Source organism: Artemia franciscana, chromosome 19, assembly GCF_032884065.1.
Source record: "Artemia franciscana chromosome 19, ASM3288406v1, whole genome shotgun sequence".
Classification (NCBI taxonomy): domain Eukaryota; kingdom Metazoa; phylum Arthropoda; class Branchiopoda; order Anostraca; family Artemiidae; genus Artemia; species Artemia franciscana.
In genome coordinates this window covers 31097968-31116876 of record NC_088881.1, presented here as the reverse complement: position 1 = coordinate 31116876, position 18909 = coordinate 31097968, and the positions used below count along the sequence as shown (strand labels likewise).

The 18909-nt window shown below is 29.6% G+C and overlaps 1 protein-coding gene across 4 annotated transcripts in view; it reads right to left on the bottom strand.

Annotated features, from left to right (window-relative positions):
* Positions 1-18909, bottom strand: part of LOC136039555 (serine/threonine-protein kinase TBK1-like) — a 70997-nt gene that overhangs the window by 12374 nt on the left and 39714 nt on the right. For all 4 annotated transcript variants that reach the window (XM_065723395.1, XM_065723392.1, XM_065723393.1 and 1 more), the window contains exon 10: positions 17090-17294. In XM_065723395.1, coding sequence (XP_065579467.1) covers positions 17090-17294 — 205 coding nt within the window. The remainder of the gene's footprint in view (positions 1-17089; positions 17295-18909) is intronic.

Below are 18909 nucleotides of genomic sequence, written 5' to 3'. Positions count from 1 at the left end.
CTTCATGCCTGAGACAGCAGCAGAGCCGTTCCTAGGAGGGGGGACAACCGAGTACCACAGCTGGGGGAGGGGGTACCGCGGCTGAGGGATTGCCTTGTTTGATCAAATTTTTTTACTTTGATTTGGCTTTTTTGCTTAAACTTGGGTCGGAAGGGGATACTATAATTGGTTTTTCTCAGGCACTAACAACTCTAGGAACGGCTCTGAACCACCGTTTGTAAGGTAGAATTATACAATTTTTAGGGCAGTACCACATTTTTGTCAATTCTGCCACGTTCAACCGTGAAAATGAAGAAAACAAACTAATTAATTAAATTTTACAATGCTTTTTGTCCGTATAAATCCAAACAGCAGCCTAGTGATTCTCAACACAACAACTCCTTCAAAAGTAACCTGCATTTTCCTATGCTGTTTGATGCTGTATGTTTGTTTGCTGATTTTCAACACTTGTATTTTCTTTTCAATATGGTACCCTCTAAAATTTTCAACTGTACAGGGTTTTTTTTTTTACCAAAAATTGAATTCACGTTTCTTTCTAGCTTTTTAATGCATGTGTGGTTCAGGTGCATAAATTAACAAAAAATGCACAGGGTGGCAAAACAAATATTTCCAAATCTTTGGGAGAGGGAATGATTTTTTTTTAAACTAAATCAGGTAAAAAATGTAGAAGGGGGTTCTAGCCCCCCCCCCCCCCGCATTCGACACCCCTGATTTTATTGTTTAGGCTTTCATTGAAAAAATTCGAACATTCAAAATTGCGTTTTCATTATTGTTGCTAGTGTAATTAGCTTTAGCGTCTATAAAATATACGAAATAAAAAAAAAATACATAATATACTGCAATTTAAACAATTTAACATAATGTATTAAAGTCTTCTAAATGCAGAGTTTTCAATTTAAAATTCTGGTGATGTGATAAATGAAGCACCCTCTATAATTATTCCGTAGAAATTTTTTTAACACTCCCTATAAATTCATAGCAATTTCTTTAGCAGTCTCTATAAATTTATAGCAATTTCTTAAGTGCCTTCTATAAACAAATTATGTATAACCCCTGGTTCCCACTGCTGTGTCAATCCCGACACAATTTTTTCTGGCGGAACAGACGTACGACAGAATCAGATGGGACAAACTCTCAATCGCTGCGACAAACTCTAGAAGAATTAAAATCGGGTTCTCAAACTGATTTTTTTATTTGGTTCTTTTGTTTCTTTTTCGTAAATTTTATTTTCTATTTCAAAAGATGAAAGAGTTGATGTTTTTTTATGATTCCTTCAATCGTTAAATCGTCATTTTCTAGCAAATAAAACACATCTTTAGGACCAAGACTCCATTTTAGTTTGATGGTCACTATCAGTATTAAGAAAAAAAAAATAAACAGAACAAAAAAAGACACTGCAACTCTGACCGTAGAAAAAAATCGGAAAGTTTCACTGCCATCTAGCGTTGAATGGGACAGCAAAGCACTTCTGATTGCTCTAGTATCAATTTGGTACGGCAAAGTTAATAGTAGCTCGTTCTTGTTTTTTATGCACAGTGTTTTCAACAATAAATATGTGACAAAGACAGCAGGAAAAGATGTGGCAACTTTCAAGATTTATGGACGTTAAAACGCGAAAACCGCTCAATTCAGCGGTTTCTGTCTACAATACAAAATCAAAAGTTCTATAGTCTTTCTTGGATTCTACTGAAAAAGATTGACTAATAATTGACTACCTGATTTGACTACCTTCTTGGATTCTACTGAAAAAGATTGACTAATGATTGACTACCAAAGATTGACCAAAGATTGACTAAAAAGATTGACTACCTTCCTTCTACCGAAAAAGATTGACTAATATAAACTAAGTGGATGTTACTTTTAAATTGAATTTCCAATCAATTTTCAAGAGAATGCTAAAGCAATAAAAAATACTATATGCATTCAGCTTATCAAAATGGCGCAACTGCAATACCCCAGGAATGTTAAGTTTCGCAGAATGATGAATACCCCAGGAAAATACCAGCAGAATGATGAATACCCTGCAATACCCCAGGAAAAGTTTCGCAGAATGATGAAAGGATTTTGAACTAAATTTAAAGACGCTATCTAAATAGCGTCTTTAAAAAAAAGCGTCTCTAAATAGCGTAAGCAGAAATACCCAGCAGAATGACGAACACCCTGCAATACCCCAGGAAAAGTTTCGCAGAATGATGAAAGGATTTTGAACTAAATTTAAAGACGCTATCTAAATCCTGATTGTCAAAATATTTATCTGCTATGTCTTGGGATTGCTAAGTCGAAACTTTCAGGAGATTTTGGGGGATGTTGAACTAATTCGAAAGATACTATTTGCATAAAGGGAGTCAAAATAATGCTTCCGCACTATCTATGAAACGGGTAAAGTTATAACCATATTTTTTATTTTTATGATTGTTTTTTTTTAGAATTAGAAGATGGAATTGAATTGAAGATGGAATGGAATGGAATTGATGGAATAGAAGATGGAATGTCTTGGGATTGCTAAGTCGAAACTTTCAGGAGATTTTGGGGGATGTTGAACTAATTCGAAAGATACTATTATGATTGTTTTTTTTTAGAATTAGAAGATGGAACTGAATTGAAGATGGAATGGAATGGAATTGATGGAATAGAAGATGGAATGTCTTGGGATTGCTAAGTCGAAACTTTCAGGAGATTTTGGGGGATGTTGAACTAATTCGAAAGATACTATTTGCATAAAGGGAGTCAAAATAATGCTTCCGCACTATCTATGGAACGGGTAAAGTTATAACCATATTTTTTATTTTTAAGATTGTTTTTTTTTTAGAATTAGAAGATGGAATTGAATTGAAGATGGAATGGAAGGGAATTGATGGAATAGAAGATGGAATGTCTTGGGATTGCTAAGTCGAAACTTTCAGGAGATTTTGGGGGATGTTGAACTAATTCGAAAGATACTATTATGATTGTTTTTTTTTTAGAATTAGAAGATGGAATTGAATTGAAGATGGAATGGAATGGAATTGATGGAATAGAAGATGGAATGTCTTGGGATTGCTAATTCGAAACTTTCAGGAGATTTTGGGAAATGTTGAACTAATTCGAAAGATACTATTTGCATAAAGGGAGGCAAAATAATGCATCCGCACTATCTATGGAACGGGTAAAGTTATAACCATATTTTTTATTTTTATGATTATTTTTTTTTTAGAATTAGAAGATGGAATTGAATTGAAGATGGAATGGAATGGAATTGATGGAATAGAAGATGGAATGTCTTGGGATTGCTAAGTCGAAACGTTCAGGAGATTTTGGGGGATGTTGAACTAATTCGAAAGATACTATTTGCATAAAGGGAGTCAAAATAATGCTTCCGCACTATCTATGAAACGGGTAAAGTTATAACCATATTTTTTGTTTTTATGATTGTTTTTTTTAGAATTAGAAGATAGAATTGAATTGAAGATGGAATGGAATAGAATTGATGGAATAGAAGATGGAATGTCTTGGGATTGCTAAGTCGAAACTTTCAGGAGATATTGGGGGATGTTGAACTAATTCGAAAGATACTATTTGCATAAAGGGAGTCAAAATAATGCTTCCGCACTATCTATGAAACGGGTAAAGTTATAACCATATTTTTTATTTTTATGATTGTTTTTTTAGAATTAGAAGATGGAATTGAATTGAAGATGGAATGGAATGGAATTGATGGAATAGAAGATGGAATGTCTTGGGATTGCTAAGTCGAAACTTTCAGGAGATTTTGGGAAATGTTGAACTAATTCGAAAGATACTATTTGCATAAAGGGAGTCAAATAATGCTTCCGCACTATCTATGAAACGAGTAAAGTTATAACCATATTTTTTATTTTTATGATTGTTTTTTTTTAGAATTAGAAGATGGAATTGAATTGAAGATGGAATGGAATGGAATTGATGGAATAGAAGATGGAATGTCTTGGGATTGCTAAGTCGAAACTTTCAGGAGATTTTGGAGGATGTTGAACTAATTCGAAAGATACTATTATGATTGTTTTTTTAGAATTAGAAGATGGAATTGAATTGAAGATGGAATGGAATGGAATTGATGGAATAGAAGATGGAATGTCTTGGGATTGCTAAGTCGAAACTTTCAGGAGATTTTGGGAAATGTTGAACTAATTCGAAAGATACTATTTGCATAAAGGGAGTCAAAATAATGCATCCGCACTATCTATGGAACGGGTAAAGTTATAACCATATTTTTTATTTTTATGATTATTTTTTTTTAGAATTAGAAGATGGAATTGAATTGAAGATGGAATGGAATGGAATTGATGGAATAGAAGATGGAATGTCTTGGGATTCCTAAGTCGAAACTTTCAGGAGATTTTTGGGGGGTGTTGAACTAATAGTGTAAACACCTGCTTTATCTACCTCTATCATAGCGAAATCGGAGAACGATCCGAAAATACAAAGCTCCCGATATAACTCCAAAACTAAAGGAGCTTCACTATAAGTTATCGGCACAAGCATATCGAGGACTTACCCCATATCATAGGCTCAGCCGTTTGTTCTGTTGACCTTTTTCCTTGTTAATTTTGTTGTACCTATTCTGTGATTCCTTTGTTTTAATCCGTTTGTTCTATTGATTTTGTTGTACTTATGTGTTGTTTTCTTTTCTAATGTTTATTGTATTGAATTGAATTTGTTTATAACCCTTATAAATATAAATGAATTTATTCATTTTATTATAAATTTATTTATAATAAAAGAAAAGAGGAAAAAGAAAATGACCTAAAAAACTAAAAAACACTTCACATTACTTAAAAACAATTAAAACATACAGAAGCAAAAGCAAAACATCCATTGAATCAACATAGCGCTCCATAGGTGCCGACTAATTCTACTATTATAAGCTTCTAAGCTTTTTCTGATAGAAACATTCGGGTCTTTGTTGTCTCTCTTTTTACTCCACTATAATCACATTGTTTTGTGCAGTGGGTTATAAATAAATTATTATTATAGCATTATTATAGTAAGACATCTAATAAAAACATTTTTTGCCTCCATTCATCCATGTCTGATTCCTCTATGTCATCCATAACATGGAGGAGGCCCTTCCTCCTCCATGTCATGTTCTGTCTTTTTACGCTTGAAAACCTCAATTTTCTTAGATTTTTCTTTTCATTGTTACAAATTATCTAGTCATTAAAGCAGTATCAAACTTTTGTCAGGGTTGCCAAGAAAAATCATTACAATTATTACGTAAACCAAATTAGTTTTGAAATCTAATTGGATTAAATTTAATCAGTAACAATCTATTGATTCCCGAAGATAATTAATCCTTAAAAGGATTCTCTTTTTCGTAAGCCACTTGGTGCCTTACGTTTTTAGCTTATTTTTGTTAAGTTTTCACGCACCTTTTTTTTAATTTGATTTTTTAACCTACTATTACCGAAAATGCAGAGCTGCATATGGATTTCTTTTAAAATTTGCTTAGCCTTAGGCTAAGGCTAGGCCTTAGCTAATTGAATTTGAACAAGCAATACGACAAAAACGGAAGAATTTACATACTCTTTCAATTAGCTAAGGCTAAGCTTGGCAAAGATGCGCCATTTTCATAAGAAAACAAAACAAAAATGAGAAAAATTTTCTTTCAATTTGTATATATATATATATATATATATATATATATATATATATATATATATATATATATATATATATATATATATATATATATATATATATATATATATATATAAAAATAAGTTGTCTGTGTGTGGATCTGTGGATCAGGTGACGTCACCTGAAAAAACTGGATCAGGTGACGTCAAAACTGAAAAAACTAAAAAAAGGCAAAAACTACAAAAAAAACTAAAAACTAATAAAAAAAATAAAAAACCTAAAAAACTAAAAAAACTAAAAAAAGGCAAAAACTACAAAAAAACTAAAAACTAATAAAAAAGCTAAAAAACTAAAAAAAAACTAAAAAAAGGCAAAAACTACAAAAAAAACTAAAAACTAATAAAAAAAATAAAAAAGTTAAAAAACTAAAAAAACTAAAAAAAGGTAAAAAACTATAAAAACTAAAAAAGGAAAAAAACTGAAAAATAAGCTAAAATAAAGGTAAAAACCAATAAAAAACTAAAAAAAAACTGAAAAAACTAAAAAAAGGCAAAAACTACAAAAAAAACTAAAAACTAATAAAAAAAGTAAAAAAGCTAAAAAACTAAAAAAACTAAAAAAAGTTAAAAAACTAAAAAAATAAAAAATAAAAAAAAACTAAAAAAAAGGAAAAAACTGAAAAATAAGCTAAAATAAAGGTAAATACCAATAAAAAACTAAAAAGAAAAAAGGAAAAAACTAAAAAAAATTTTCATCTAAAAAACTTAAAAAAAAACTAAAAAAGGTAAAAACTAAAAGAACTAAAAAAGAAAAAAATAAATGACGACACTCAAAGAGAAAGCGACCAGGACAAAAGGAATGTTCGATTAGCAATCAAAAAAAGCACAGGGACACAGGGAGTATAAATGACGACCAGGACATAAGTAAAAAAAAAACTAACAAAACTAAAAAGAAGGTAAAAACTACAAAAAAACTAAAAAGAAAAACACTAAAAAAAGGCAAAAACAACAAAAAAAACTAAAAACTAATAAAAAAGCTAAAAAACTAAAAAAACTAAAAAAAGGCAAAAACTACAAAAAAAACTAAAAACTAATAAAAAAATAAAAAAGCTAAAAAACTAAAAAAAATAAAAAAACTAAAAAAGGTAAAAAACTAAAAAAACTAAAAACTAAAAAAACTAAAAAAAGGAAAAAACTGAAAAATAAGCTAAAATAAAGGTAAAAACCAATAAAAAACCAAAAAAAAAACTGAAAAAACTAAAAAAAGGCAAAAACTACAAAAAAACTAAAAACTAATAAAAAAAGTAAAAAAGCTAAAAAACTAAAAAAAATAAAAAAACTAAAAAAAGGTAAAAAACTAAAAAAATTAAAAAAAAAACTAAAAAAAAGGAAAAAACTGAAAAATAAGCTAAAATAAAGGTAAAAACCAATAAAAAACTAAAAAGAAAAAAAGGAAAAAACTAAAAAAAATTTTCATCTAAAAAACTAAAAAAAACTAAAAAAGGTAAAAACTAAAGGAACTAAAAAAGAAAAAAATAAATGACGACACTCAAAGAGAAAGCGACCAGGACAAAAGGAATGTTCGATTAGCAATCAACAAAGCACCGGGACACAGGGAGTATAAATGACGACCAGGACATAAGTAAAAAAAAAAAACTAACAAAACTAAAAAGAAGGTAAAAACTACAAAAAAACTAAAAAGAAAAAAAAACTAAAAACTAATAAAAAAACTAAAAAATCTAAAAATCTAAATAAACTAAAAAAGAAAAAAAAGGAAAAAATAAAGGAGAAAAACAAAACTAAAAAACGAATGTATATACAGACCGGGACACCGGGATACAAATGACGACCGGGACACAGGGAATATAAATGACGACCGGGACACAGGGACACAATTACAACGGGGACACCGGGGGAAACAGGGGGATATAAATGACGACCGGGACACCGGGACAGGGAATGGTCGATTTAGGTCGAGGGAATCGATCACCATCAACAAAGCTCAAGGGCAATCATTAGAATCATGAGGTATGGATCTGAATACAGATTGTTTTCCCATGGACCATTATATGTTGCATGTTCAAGAGTCGGTAAACCTGACAATCTATTTATATGCAAAGACAATGGGACAGCAAAGAATGTTGTATATTCGCAAGTTTTACGTAGTTAAAACCATATATATATATATATATATATATATATATATATATATATATATATATATATACATATATATATATATATATATATATATATATATATATATATATATATATATATATATATATATATATATATATATATATATATATATATATATATATATATATATATATATATATATATATATATCTATATTCACATGTGGGACATAGGGACACAACTACTACAATGGCGCGTAACTATTATGGCGCGTAACGACTTACGCGCGCGGGGGGGCTTGGGGGGGCGCGAAGCGCCCCCACCAACTAGGTGTTGGGGTGGCGCGAAGCGCCACCCCAACAGCTAGTATATATATATATATATATATATATATATATATATATATATATATATATATATATATATATATATATATATATATATATATATATATATATATATATATATGTATACACATATATATATATACACATATATATATATATATATATATATATATATATATATATATATATATATATATATATATATATATATATATATATATATATATATATATATATATATATATATCTATATATATAAAAATAAGTTGTCTGTCTGTCTGTGGATGGATCAGGTGACGTCACCTGAAAAAACTGGATCAGGTGACGTCAAAACTGAAAAAACTAAAAAAAGGCAAAAACTACAAAAAAAACTAAAAACTAATAAAAAAAATAAAAAAGCTAAAAAACTAAAAAAACTAAAAAAAGGCAAAAACTACAAAAAAAACTAAAAACTAATAAAAAAGCTAAAAACTAAAAAAACTAAAAAAAGGCAAAAACTACAAAAAAAAACTAAAAACTAATAAAAAAAAAAAAGCTAAAAAACTAAAAAAAACTAAAAAAACTAAAAAAAGGTAAAAAACTAAAAAAACTAAAACTAAAAAAAACTAAAAAAAAGGAAAAAACTGAAAAATAAGCTAAAATAAAGGTAAAAACCAATAAAAAACTAAAAAAAAAACTGAAAAAACTAAAAAACGGCAAAAACTACAAAAAAAAACTAAAAACTAATAAAAAAAGTAAAAAAGCTAAAAAACTAAAAAAAAACTAAAAAAACTAAAAAAAGGTAAAAAACTAAAAAAAATAAAAAATAAAAAAAAACTAAAAAAAAGGAAAAAACTGAAAAATAAGCTAAAATAAAGGTAAAAACCAATAAAAAACTAAAAAGAAAAAAAGGAAAAAACTAAAAAAAATTTTCATCTAAAAAACTAAAAAAAACTAAAAAAGGTAAAAGCTAAAAGAACTAAAAAAGAAAAAAATAAATGACGAAACTCAAAGAGAAAGCGACCAGGACAAAAGGAATGTTCGATTAGCAATCAACAAAGCACCGGGACACAGGGAGTATAAATGACGACCAGGACATAAGTAAAAAAAAAAAACTATCTATATATATAAAAATAAGTTGTCTGTGGATCTGTGGATCGTGGATCAGGTGACGTCACCTGAAAAAACTGGATCAGGTGACGTCAAAACTGAAAAAACTCAAAAAAGGCAAAAACTACAAAAAAACTAAAAACTAATAAAAAAAAATAAAAAAGCTAAAAAACTAAAAAAACTAAAAAAAGGCAAAAACTACAAAAAAAACTAAAAACTAATAAAAAAATAAAAAAGCTAAAAAACTAAAAAAACTAAAAAAACTAAAAAAAGGTAAAAAACTAAAAAAACTAAAAACTAAAAAAAAACTAAAAAAAGGAAAAAACTGAAAAATAAGCTAAAATAAAGGTAAAAACCAATAAAAAACTAAAAAAACTGAAAAAACTAAAAAAAGGCAAAAACTACAAAAAAACTAAAAACTAATAAAAAAAGTAAAAAAGCTAAAAAACTAAAAAAACTAAAAAAACTAAAAAAAGGTAAAAAACTAAAAAAAAATAAAAAATAAAAAAAAAATAAAAAAAAGGAAAAAACTGAAAAATAAGCTAACATAAAGGTAAAAACCAATAAAAAACTAAAAAGAAAAAAAGGAAAAAACTAAAAAAAATTTTCATCTAAAAAACTAAAAAAAACTAAAAAAGGTAAAAACTAAAAGAACTAAAAAAGAAAAAAAATAAATGACGACACTCAAAGAGAAAGCGACCAGGACAAAAGGAATGTTCGATTAGCAAACAACAAAGCACCGGGACACAGGGAGTATAAATGACGACCAGGACATAAGTAAAAAAAAAAAATTAACAAAACTAAAAAGAAGGTAAAACTACAAAAAAAATAAAAAGAAAAAAAAACTAAAAACTAATAAAAAAACTAAAAAGTCTAAAAATCTAAATAAACTAAAAAAGAAAAAAAAAGGAAAAAGATAAAGGAGAAAAACAAAACTAAAAAACGAATGTATATACAGACCGGTACACCGGGATACAAATGACGACCGGGACACAGGGAATATAAATGACGACCGGGACACAGGGACACAACTACAACGGGGACACCGGGGGAAACAGGGGGATATAAATGACGACCGGGACAAAAAAACTAAAAAGAAAAAAAAACTAAAAACTAATAAAAAAACTAAAAAATCTAAAAATCTAAATAAGCTAAAAAAGAAAAAAAAAGGAAAAAAATAAAGGAGAAAAACAAAACTAAAAAACGAATGTATATACAGACCGGGACACCGGGATACAAATGACGACCGGGACACATGGAATATAAATGACGACCGGGACACAGGGACACAACTACAACGGGGACACCGGGGGAAACAGGGGGATGTAAATGACGACCGGAACACCGGGACAGGGAATGGTCGATTAGCAATCACCATCAACAAAGCTCAAGGGCAATCATTAGAATCATGAGGTATAGATCTGAATACAGATTGTTTTCCCATGGACCATTATATGTTGCATGTTCAAGAGTCGGTAAACCTGACAATCTATTTATATGCAAAGACAATGGGACAGCAAAGAATGTTGTATATTCGCAAGTTTTACGTAGTTAAAACCATATATATATATATATATATATATATATATATATATATATATATATATATATATATATATATATATATATATATATATATATATATATATATATATATATATATATATATATATATATATATATATATATATATATATATATATATCTATATATATATATATATATATCTATCTATATTCACAGGTGGGACATAGGGACACAACTACAATGGCGCGTAACGACTTACGCGCGCGGGGGGGCTTGGGGGGGGCGCGAAGCGCCCCCACCAACTAGGTGTTGGGGTGGCGCGAAGCGCCACCCCAACAGCTAGTATATATATAAAAATAAGTTGTCTGTGGATCTGTGGATCTGTGGATCAGGTGACGATCCACAAAAAAGGTAAAAAACTAAAAACTAAAAAAAAAACTGAAAAAACTAAAAAAAGGCAAAAACTACAAAAAAAACTAAAAACTAATAAAAAAAATAAAAAAGCTAAAAAACTAAAAAAAAACTAAAAAAACTAAAAAACTAAAAAAACTAAAAACTAAAAAAAAAAACTTAAAAAAAGGAAAAAACTGAAAAATAGAAGAGAAAAAGAAAACTAATAAAATTAAGAATAAAATAAAAAAAAATAAAAAAGATAAAAACTAAAAAAAAAGTAAAAAGAAAAAACGAAAAAAACTAAAAAAGCTAAAAAAAGGTAAAAACCAATAAAAAACTAAAAAGAAAAAAAGGAAAAAAAACTAAAAAAGCTAAAAACTAAAAAAAACTAAAAAAACTAAAAAAACTAAAAAACTAAAAAAACCAAAAACTAAAAAAAAACTTAAAAAAGGAAAAAACTGAAAAATAGAAGAGAAAAAGAAAACTAATAAAATTAAGAATAAAATAAAAAAAAATAAAAAAGATAAAAACTAAAAAAAAAGTAAACAGAAAAAACGAAAAAAACTAAAAAAGCTAAAAAAAAGGTAAAAACCAATAAAAAACTAAAAAGAAAAAAAGGAAAAAAAAAACTAAAAAAACTAAAAACTAAAAAAAAAACTTAAAAAAAGGAAAAAACTGAAAAATAGAAGAGAAAAAGAAAACTAATAAAATTAAGAATAAAAATAAAAAAAAAATAAAAAAGATAAAAACTAAAAAAAAAAGTAAAAAGAAAAAACGAAAAAAACTAAAAAAGCTAAAAAAAGGTAAAAACCAATAAAAAACTAAAAAGAAAAAAAGGAAAAAAACTAAAAAAAATTTTCATCTAAAAAACTAAAAATAAACTAAAAAAGGTAAAAACTAAAAGAACTAAAAAAGAAAAAAAACTAAAAAAAGGAAAAAAACTGAAAAATAAAGGAGAAAAAGAAAACTAAAAAAATATAAATAAAAATAAAAAAACTAAAAAGATAAAAACTTCAAAAAAAACTAAAAAGAAAAAAGAAAAAAAACTAAAAAACTTAAAAAAAGGTCAAAACCAATAAAAAAAAAACTAAAAGGGGAACACTGGGACACAAATGACGACCGGAATACTGGGAATATAAATGACGACCGGGACACAGGGAATGTTCAATTAGCAATCACCATCAACAAATCTCAAGGGCAATCATTAGAATCATGAGGTATAGATCTGAATATGGATTGTTTTTCCCATGGACAATTATATGTTGCATGTTCAAGAGTCGGTAAACCTGACAATCTAAATAAATGACGACACTCAAAGAAAAAGCGACCGGGACAAAAGGAATGTTCGATTAGCAATCAACAAAGCACCGGGACACAGGGAGTATAAATGACGACGACCGGGACACAGGGAAAAGATAAAAACTTCAAAAAAAACTAAAAAGAAAAAAGAAAAAAAACTAAAAAACTTAAAAAAAGGTCAAAACCAATAAAAAAAAAACTAAAAGGGGAACACTGGGACACAAATGACGACCGGAATACTGGGAATATAAATGACGACCGGGACACAGGGAATGTTCAATTAGCAATCACCATCAACAAATCTCAAGGGCAATCATTAGAATCATGAGGTATAGATCTGAAAATGGATTGTTTTTCCCATGGACAATTATATGTTGCATGTTCAAGAGTCGGTAAACCTGACAATCTAAATAAATGACGACACTCAAAGAGAAAGCGACCGGGACAAAAGGAATGTTCGATTAACAATCAACAAAGCACCGGGACACAGGGAGTATAAACGACGACGACCGGGACACAGGGACATAACTACAAAGGGGACGCCGGGGTGCACAGGGGGATATATAAATGACGATGGCGACTCAGGGAATGGTCGATTAGCAATCACCATCAACAAAGCTCAAGGGCAATCATTAGAATCATGAGGTATAGATCTGAATACGGATTGTTTTCCCATGGACCATTATATGTTGAATGTTCAAGAGTCGGTAAACCTGACAATCTATTTATATGCACAGACAATGGGACAGCAAAGAATGTTGTATATTCGCAAGTTTTACGTAGTTAAAAAAATATATATATATATATATATATATATATATATATATATATATATATATATATATATATATATATATATATATATATATATATATATATATATATATATATATATATATATATATCTATATAGATATATCTATATATATCTATATATATATATATATATATATATCTATCTATATTCACAGGTGGGACATAGGGACACAACTACAATGGCGCGTAACTAATATGGCGCGTAACGACTTACGCGCGCGGGGGGGCTTGAGGGGCGCGAAGCGCCCCCACCAACTAGGTGTTGGGGTGGCGCGAAGCGCCACCCCAACAGCTAGTTCAATATAAATGTTTGCGGCTCAAAGAGAAAGTACCACTAATTCTACAATGACATCAAAAAGAGCACACCAAGAGGAAACACCGGAGAAACGCAAAACGTGATATTTAGCTCAAAGAGAACACTTACGACAAACATTTGAATATTTAAAACATCTAGGTTACCGCAAATTGACTTGAACCTACATCCTTTAACTTCGAAAGAGGGTATCAAAGCCAATGTGCTACGGTAACTACTTATTTAGATTGTATTATCGAATATATGATTAATATAGAGTGATAGAGAAAATGGAGAAGAACTGAAACCTGTTGTCCTATTTCTTTTTTTTTAGTTTATTTCAGTTTTTTCCTTTTTTTACCTTTTTTTAGTTTTTTAAAAAAATTACATTTTTTTATTATTTTTTATTTTATTTTATTTTTTATTAGTTCAGACGGACAAATGGACAAAAGCTGCATATTCTAACCGCAGACAATTTGCTGTCTTTTCATATTGCGGTTTTTTCAAAGATATTTGATTACTAAAACAAATCCAGTTTATAAGAATAATATCTACTAAGCTCCAAAATTTTGGTTTTCTTTTTTAAAATTTTGAATTGCTTTAATTCATTGTCAAAATATATTCAAATATTTTTGCAATTACCAGTTTTTTACTCTTTAAACAGTTTAATATAATTTGATAAGAGCCGCAATTTTTGCTTTTGCAAAATACTGAAATGAAAGCTTCCTTATTACAATTTTAATGTAATTTTATTTTGCTGCAATTTTATTGTAATTTAATTATTGCATTTTTAATGTAATGTAATTTAATGCAATTTTTATCCAAAAAAAGAAAAAAAACTAAAAAATATAAAAACTAAAAACTATAACTACTAGACTAAATACTATTAGAGAGTCTTTGTTAGGTTTTTGGTTTACCAAAACCTAAATTCAGTTGCTTCCATAGAATCCATTCCTACAATCGTCTACAAAACGAACCAACTTAGTATTGGATCGCTTCTATGGGGTTTTAAATTTGATATATTTTCTTTTTTTATACTTATTAGTTCAAAACTAACCTTGTCGGAGGTAAACATGACCTACCCGACGAACTTTCTTGGGGATACTCAGACTCCTATGAATACGCTAATCGGTTTTTCTCGTAATGCTAGGTGTTGGGTGGCGCGAAGCGCCACCCCAACAGCTAGTATATATATATATATATATATATATATATATATATATATATATATATATATATATATATATATATATATATATATATATATATATATATATATATATATATATATATATATATATATATATATATATATAAAAATAAGTTGTCTGTCTGTCTGTGGGTCTGTGGATCTGTGGATCAGGTGACGTCATGTTTCGGCTGACGTCATGAAATTAGTTGCCGTCATTTTTGTTATGACGATGCTTAGTATATTGTAAAACACATTAATTTGGTTAATAATATACCATTTAAAACACCAAAATGAACATGCTGGAGTAGTCACTCGGTGAGAGAGGGTGTCAGAACGGAGAATGAAGGTCCCAGGTTCAAATCCTGGTTAGGCTAAAAAAGGTAAAAAACTAAAAAAACTGAAAAAACTAAAAAAAGGCAAAACCTACAAAAAAAACTAAAAACTAATAAAAAAATAAAAAAGCCGAAAAACTAAAAAAACTAAAGAAACTAAAAAAAGGAAAAAACTTAAAAAACTAAAAACTAAAAAAAAACTAAAAAAAAGGAAAAATGAAAAATAGAAGAGAAAAAGAATACTAATAAAATTAAAAATAAAAATAAAAAAATAAAAAAGATAAAAAGCTAAAAAAAGGTAAAAACCAATAAAAACTAAAAAGAAAAAAAGGTAAAAAACTAAAAAAAAATTCATCTAAAAAACTAAAAAAAAACTAAAAAACGTAAAAACTAAAAGAACTAAAAAAGTAAAAAAAAACTAAAAAAAGGAAAAAACTGAAAAATAAGCGGGATATAAAACAGGGGGATATAAATGACGACCGGGACACCGGGACATAAGGAATATAAATGAATCAGAAAATACAACTCATGTTTCCAAATGACGTCGTTTGGAGCCCAAATTGAAAATCCAGATCAATTTATGTCTACTTTCAAAGTAAAAGGGCAAATTTTATCATAGAGCAGGGTCTCTTCTACCATTCTCAGGCGAGAATCATAAATTTTTACAATTGTACTTCATCAGTGATAGAAATTCTGAATTGAATGCACGTTGCGAAATTTCTCCCAACATTGAAAGGACAATCGTTTCCCAATTACAACATCTTTTCCACGAAAATAATAATTTAGTGCGTCTGTTCAAAACAGCCATCGATTTGATGCCTACTTATACGCATAAAATTGTTATTTCCGCTGACAAAACGCCTCCTGGCTAACATGTGCGTAGATACAATGCTCCAACTATCGACGAAGTGGCCATCGTTATGGTCGGTGATCAGTTTTTACCTCGAGATATTATTCACAGGGTTTCCACCACACGTGCTACAACTAAAACCCACCAAAGCTTTGCAATGGCACGCGACTTGCCGTAAAAAAAAACAATGGAAAACCTAATAGAGGCCACAATCTTGACAGGGCCTTATGAGGGTGAGGCTGTTCTTATTCCTCGCATTCCCATGATTTCAACGGATCTGCTTTTTCAATTTAAAAGATTGCAATTCCCAATTCGATTAGTATTTGCAATCACCATTAACAAAGCTCAAGGTCAATCATTAGAAAAATGTGGTATAGATCTTAATCCTGATTGTTTTTCCCATGGACAATTGTACGTTGCATGTTCGAGGGTCGGTAAACCTGACAATGTATTTATATGCAGCGACAATTGGACAGCGAAGAATGTTGTTTATTCGCAAGTTTTACGCAGTTAATTTGTATTGTATCTATCTATATAAAAACGAGTTATGTGGATGCATGTTTGTTTGTTTGTAAAAAGAGCGTTTGTATATGACGTCATTATTAGTACATACGGCTTTGCATATGCACAGACAATGGGAAAGCCAAGAATGTTGTTTATTCACAATTTTTGTGTAGTTTGAAACACATATATAAATCTATCTATATTCACAGGTGGGACACAGGGACACAACTACAATGGCGCATAACTAATATGGCGCGTAACGACTTACGCGCGCGGGGGGGCTTGGGGGGGAGCGAAGGGCCCCACCAACTAGGTGTTGGGGTGGCGCGAAGCGCCACCCCAACAGCTAGTATATATATATATATGTTGTTTTTGTTTGTTTGTTTAGTGCACTCTATTATCAGGAACAACATAGCTCCATTTGAAGGTATCGTTAATCAAGATTGAATTCCCTATTTTTCCTAACTTTTCGAGGAATATATAGTTCTACAAGTTTCAACCTAAACAATTCAAATAACTGGATTACATGTTTTGTTTTTAACACTTAAAATATTTTACTTATCTGCGATTCAAAAATTCATAAAAAGGTTAAGAATTACAATTCAGATATATGTCAAGGTTGGAGAGAGATACAGATTTCTACCACTTAATATTATCAAAACAATACCAATACCCAAGCATCACTTGAATAGAAACAGATAGATTCACTCACCTCCATCTGTGAAGTCATAGCATCAGCAACCATACGATTCAGTTTTTCAGTTAGAACTTCTCCCTTTCCAAGACTCTTCAAAATCAGGTGGAGGGATTCATTCCACGAGTCGAGCATTTTGCATTGGGATTTTAAACTTGTCGTCAGCTCCTGACAGTGCTCACCTTGCTTTGACAGTGCCCTTAGTTGGAGATTTATCACAGTTCTTGATAAGAAAAAAAATGTGGAGTTAACTAGGCGCAATGAGACCAAAATTGACCGTCGAATTTTTCTTGTGGGGAAGGGATGGAGTTCTTAACAATAATTTCAACAGAATGTATAAACCACTAAAAAAAAAATTGTTGCTAGCGTGGGAATTGAACCGAGGAATTCCCGGTGACTAAAGCTTCCAACAATGAACCAACAGACACACCAGTGGATCCTTTCGCAGTATTTTTTTTCTTACACTTTACCGCTCTAAACAAATCAATGAAGTCTAAATAAGAAATGTACTTACACACCATATTCATATGCACACAGATTAAATAAAAAACATCACTTGAAAGAATTGTCACTTACCTGGAACTTGAACAGAAGATTTCCAGATGACTAGTTTAAGCTTCCAACCCTGGACCAGCAGATACACCTACTGTTCGTTTCATATCATTTTTCTGTACACTTTACCGTTCCATAAAATTCAACTACTGTACAGACATATTTTTCTGTTCAATGGCTGACGTTACCCTCGTTTTTCTCATCTATTTAATTTCATTATTTATTTTTTTCATACGTTTTTAATACGTCATTAGAGTTGAACCCAAGAATCCCAGGTGACCAGTCATAGCCTCCAATCCTGGATCATCAAAACCACCTTGCCATCCCTTTATAAAAATTTGCTGTAAATTTTACCCTTCCATACAAGTCATATAACTCTGTGTCTTTTTAAATATGGGGTATTAGTTATTTCTGTACATGTTTATTTATTTATCGTATAAAAAATATCCTCTGTTTAATTGTATGAAGAAAGATGGCTAAAGTTATCTGATTCGTATAAACCATTCACATGACGCTTAAGGCCCGTTCAAGATGAGATTTTACTAATCCTGACATTTAGCTAGCGCTAATTTGGGCTGACCAGACATTTTTAAATGAATTCTTTTGATTGGCTAAGAAAGTCTACGAAAAATTCTGATTGGCTTAAATTGGCACTATTTAAATTTTAGCATTAGCAAAAAGTGGATATGTAAGTGGCACTTACAAACTCAGCTGATGGGAAAACAGAAATAAATAACAGAAATAAACAAAATAAGAAATAACATAAGTAAGAAAATTAGTAATAAGTAATGAAAAAAAGAATAAAATAATAGCACATTGTAATGTCTATACAAATAAGGGTTAAACTAACCCCTCCCCCCTTAAAATTCTCCTTCCTCCTGGTATATTGTCAGGTCTGCTCTTTGCTCGCAAAAAATAAAGTGGAGATTTTATTGGAGAAACGTACGTCTCTAAAGTAGAAACCTAAAAATTAACCTAACAATACCCATAGATGTCGGGTTGTTGCTACACATAAAAAACGTTTCTTTTTAAGGCTGCATATAAAAAAGTGACACCAGATAACCATTTGAAGTAAAGACAATAAAGAAAAAGTGCCTTCTTCTTCGTTGCGTACGGTCAAAAACGATATTGTTTTACACCTTCAGTCAAAAGAGGATTGTGAAGGGAACTTACAAAGTTAGTGAAGGACTTTCCTGCAGAGATTATACAGAGCTTTCACCTTGGGTCCACTAGAGGGACATATTTATCCACGAAAAAATATATACCAGCTGCATTTTCAATCACCC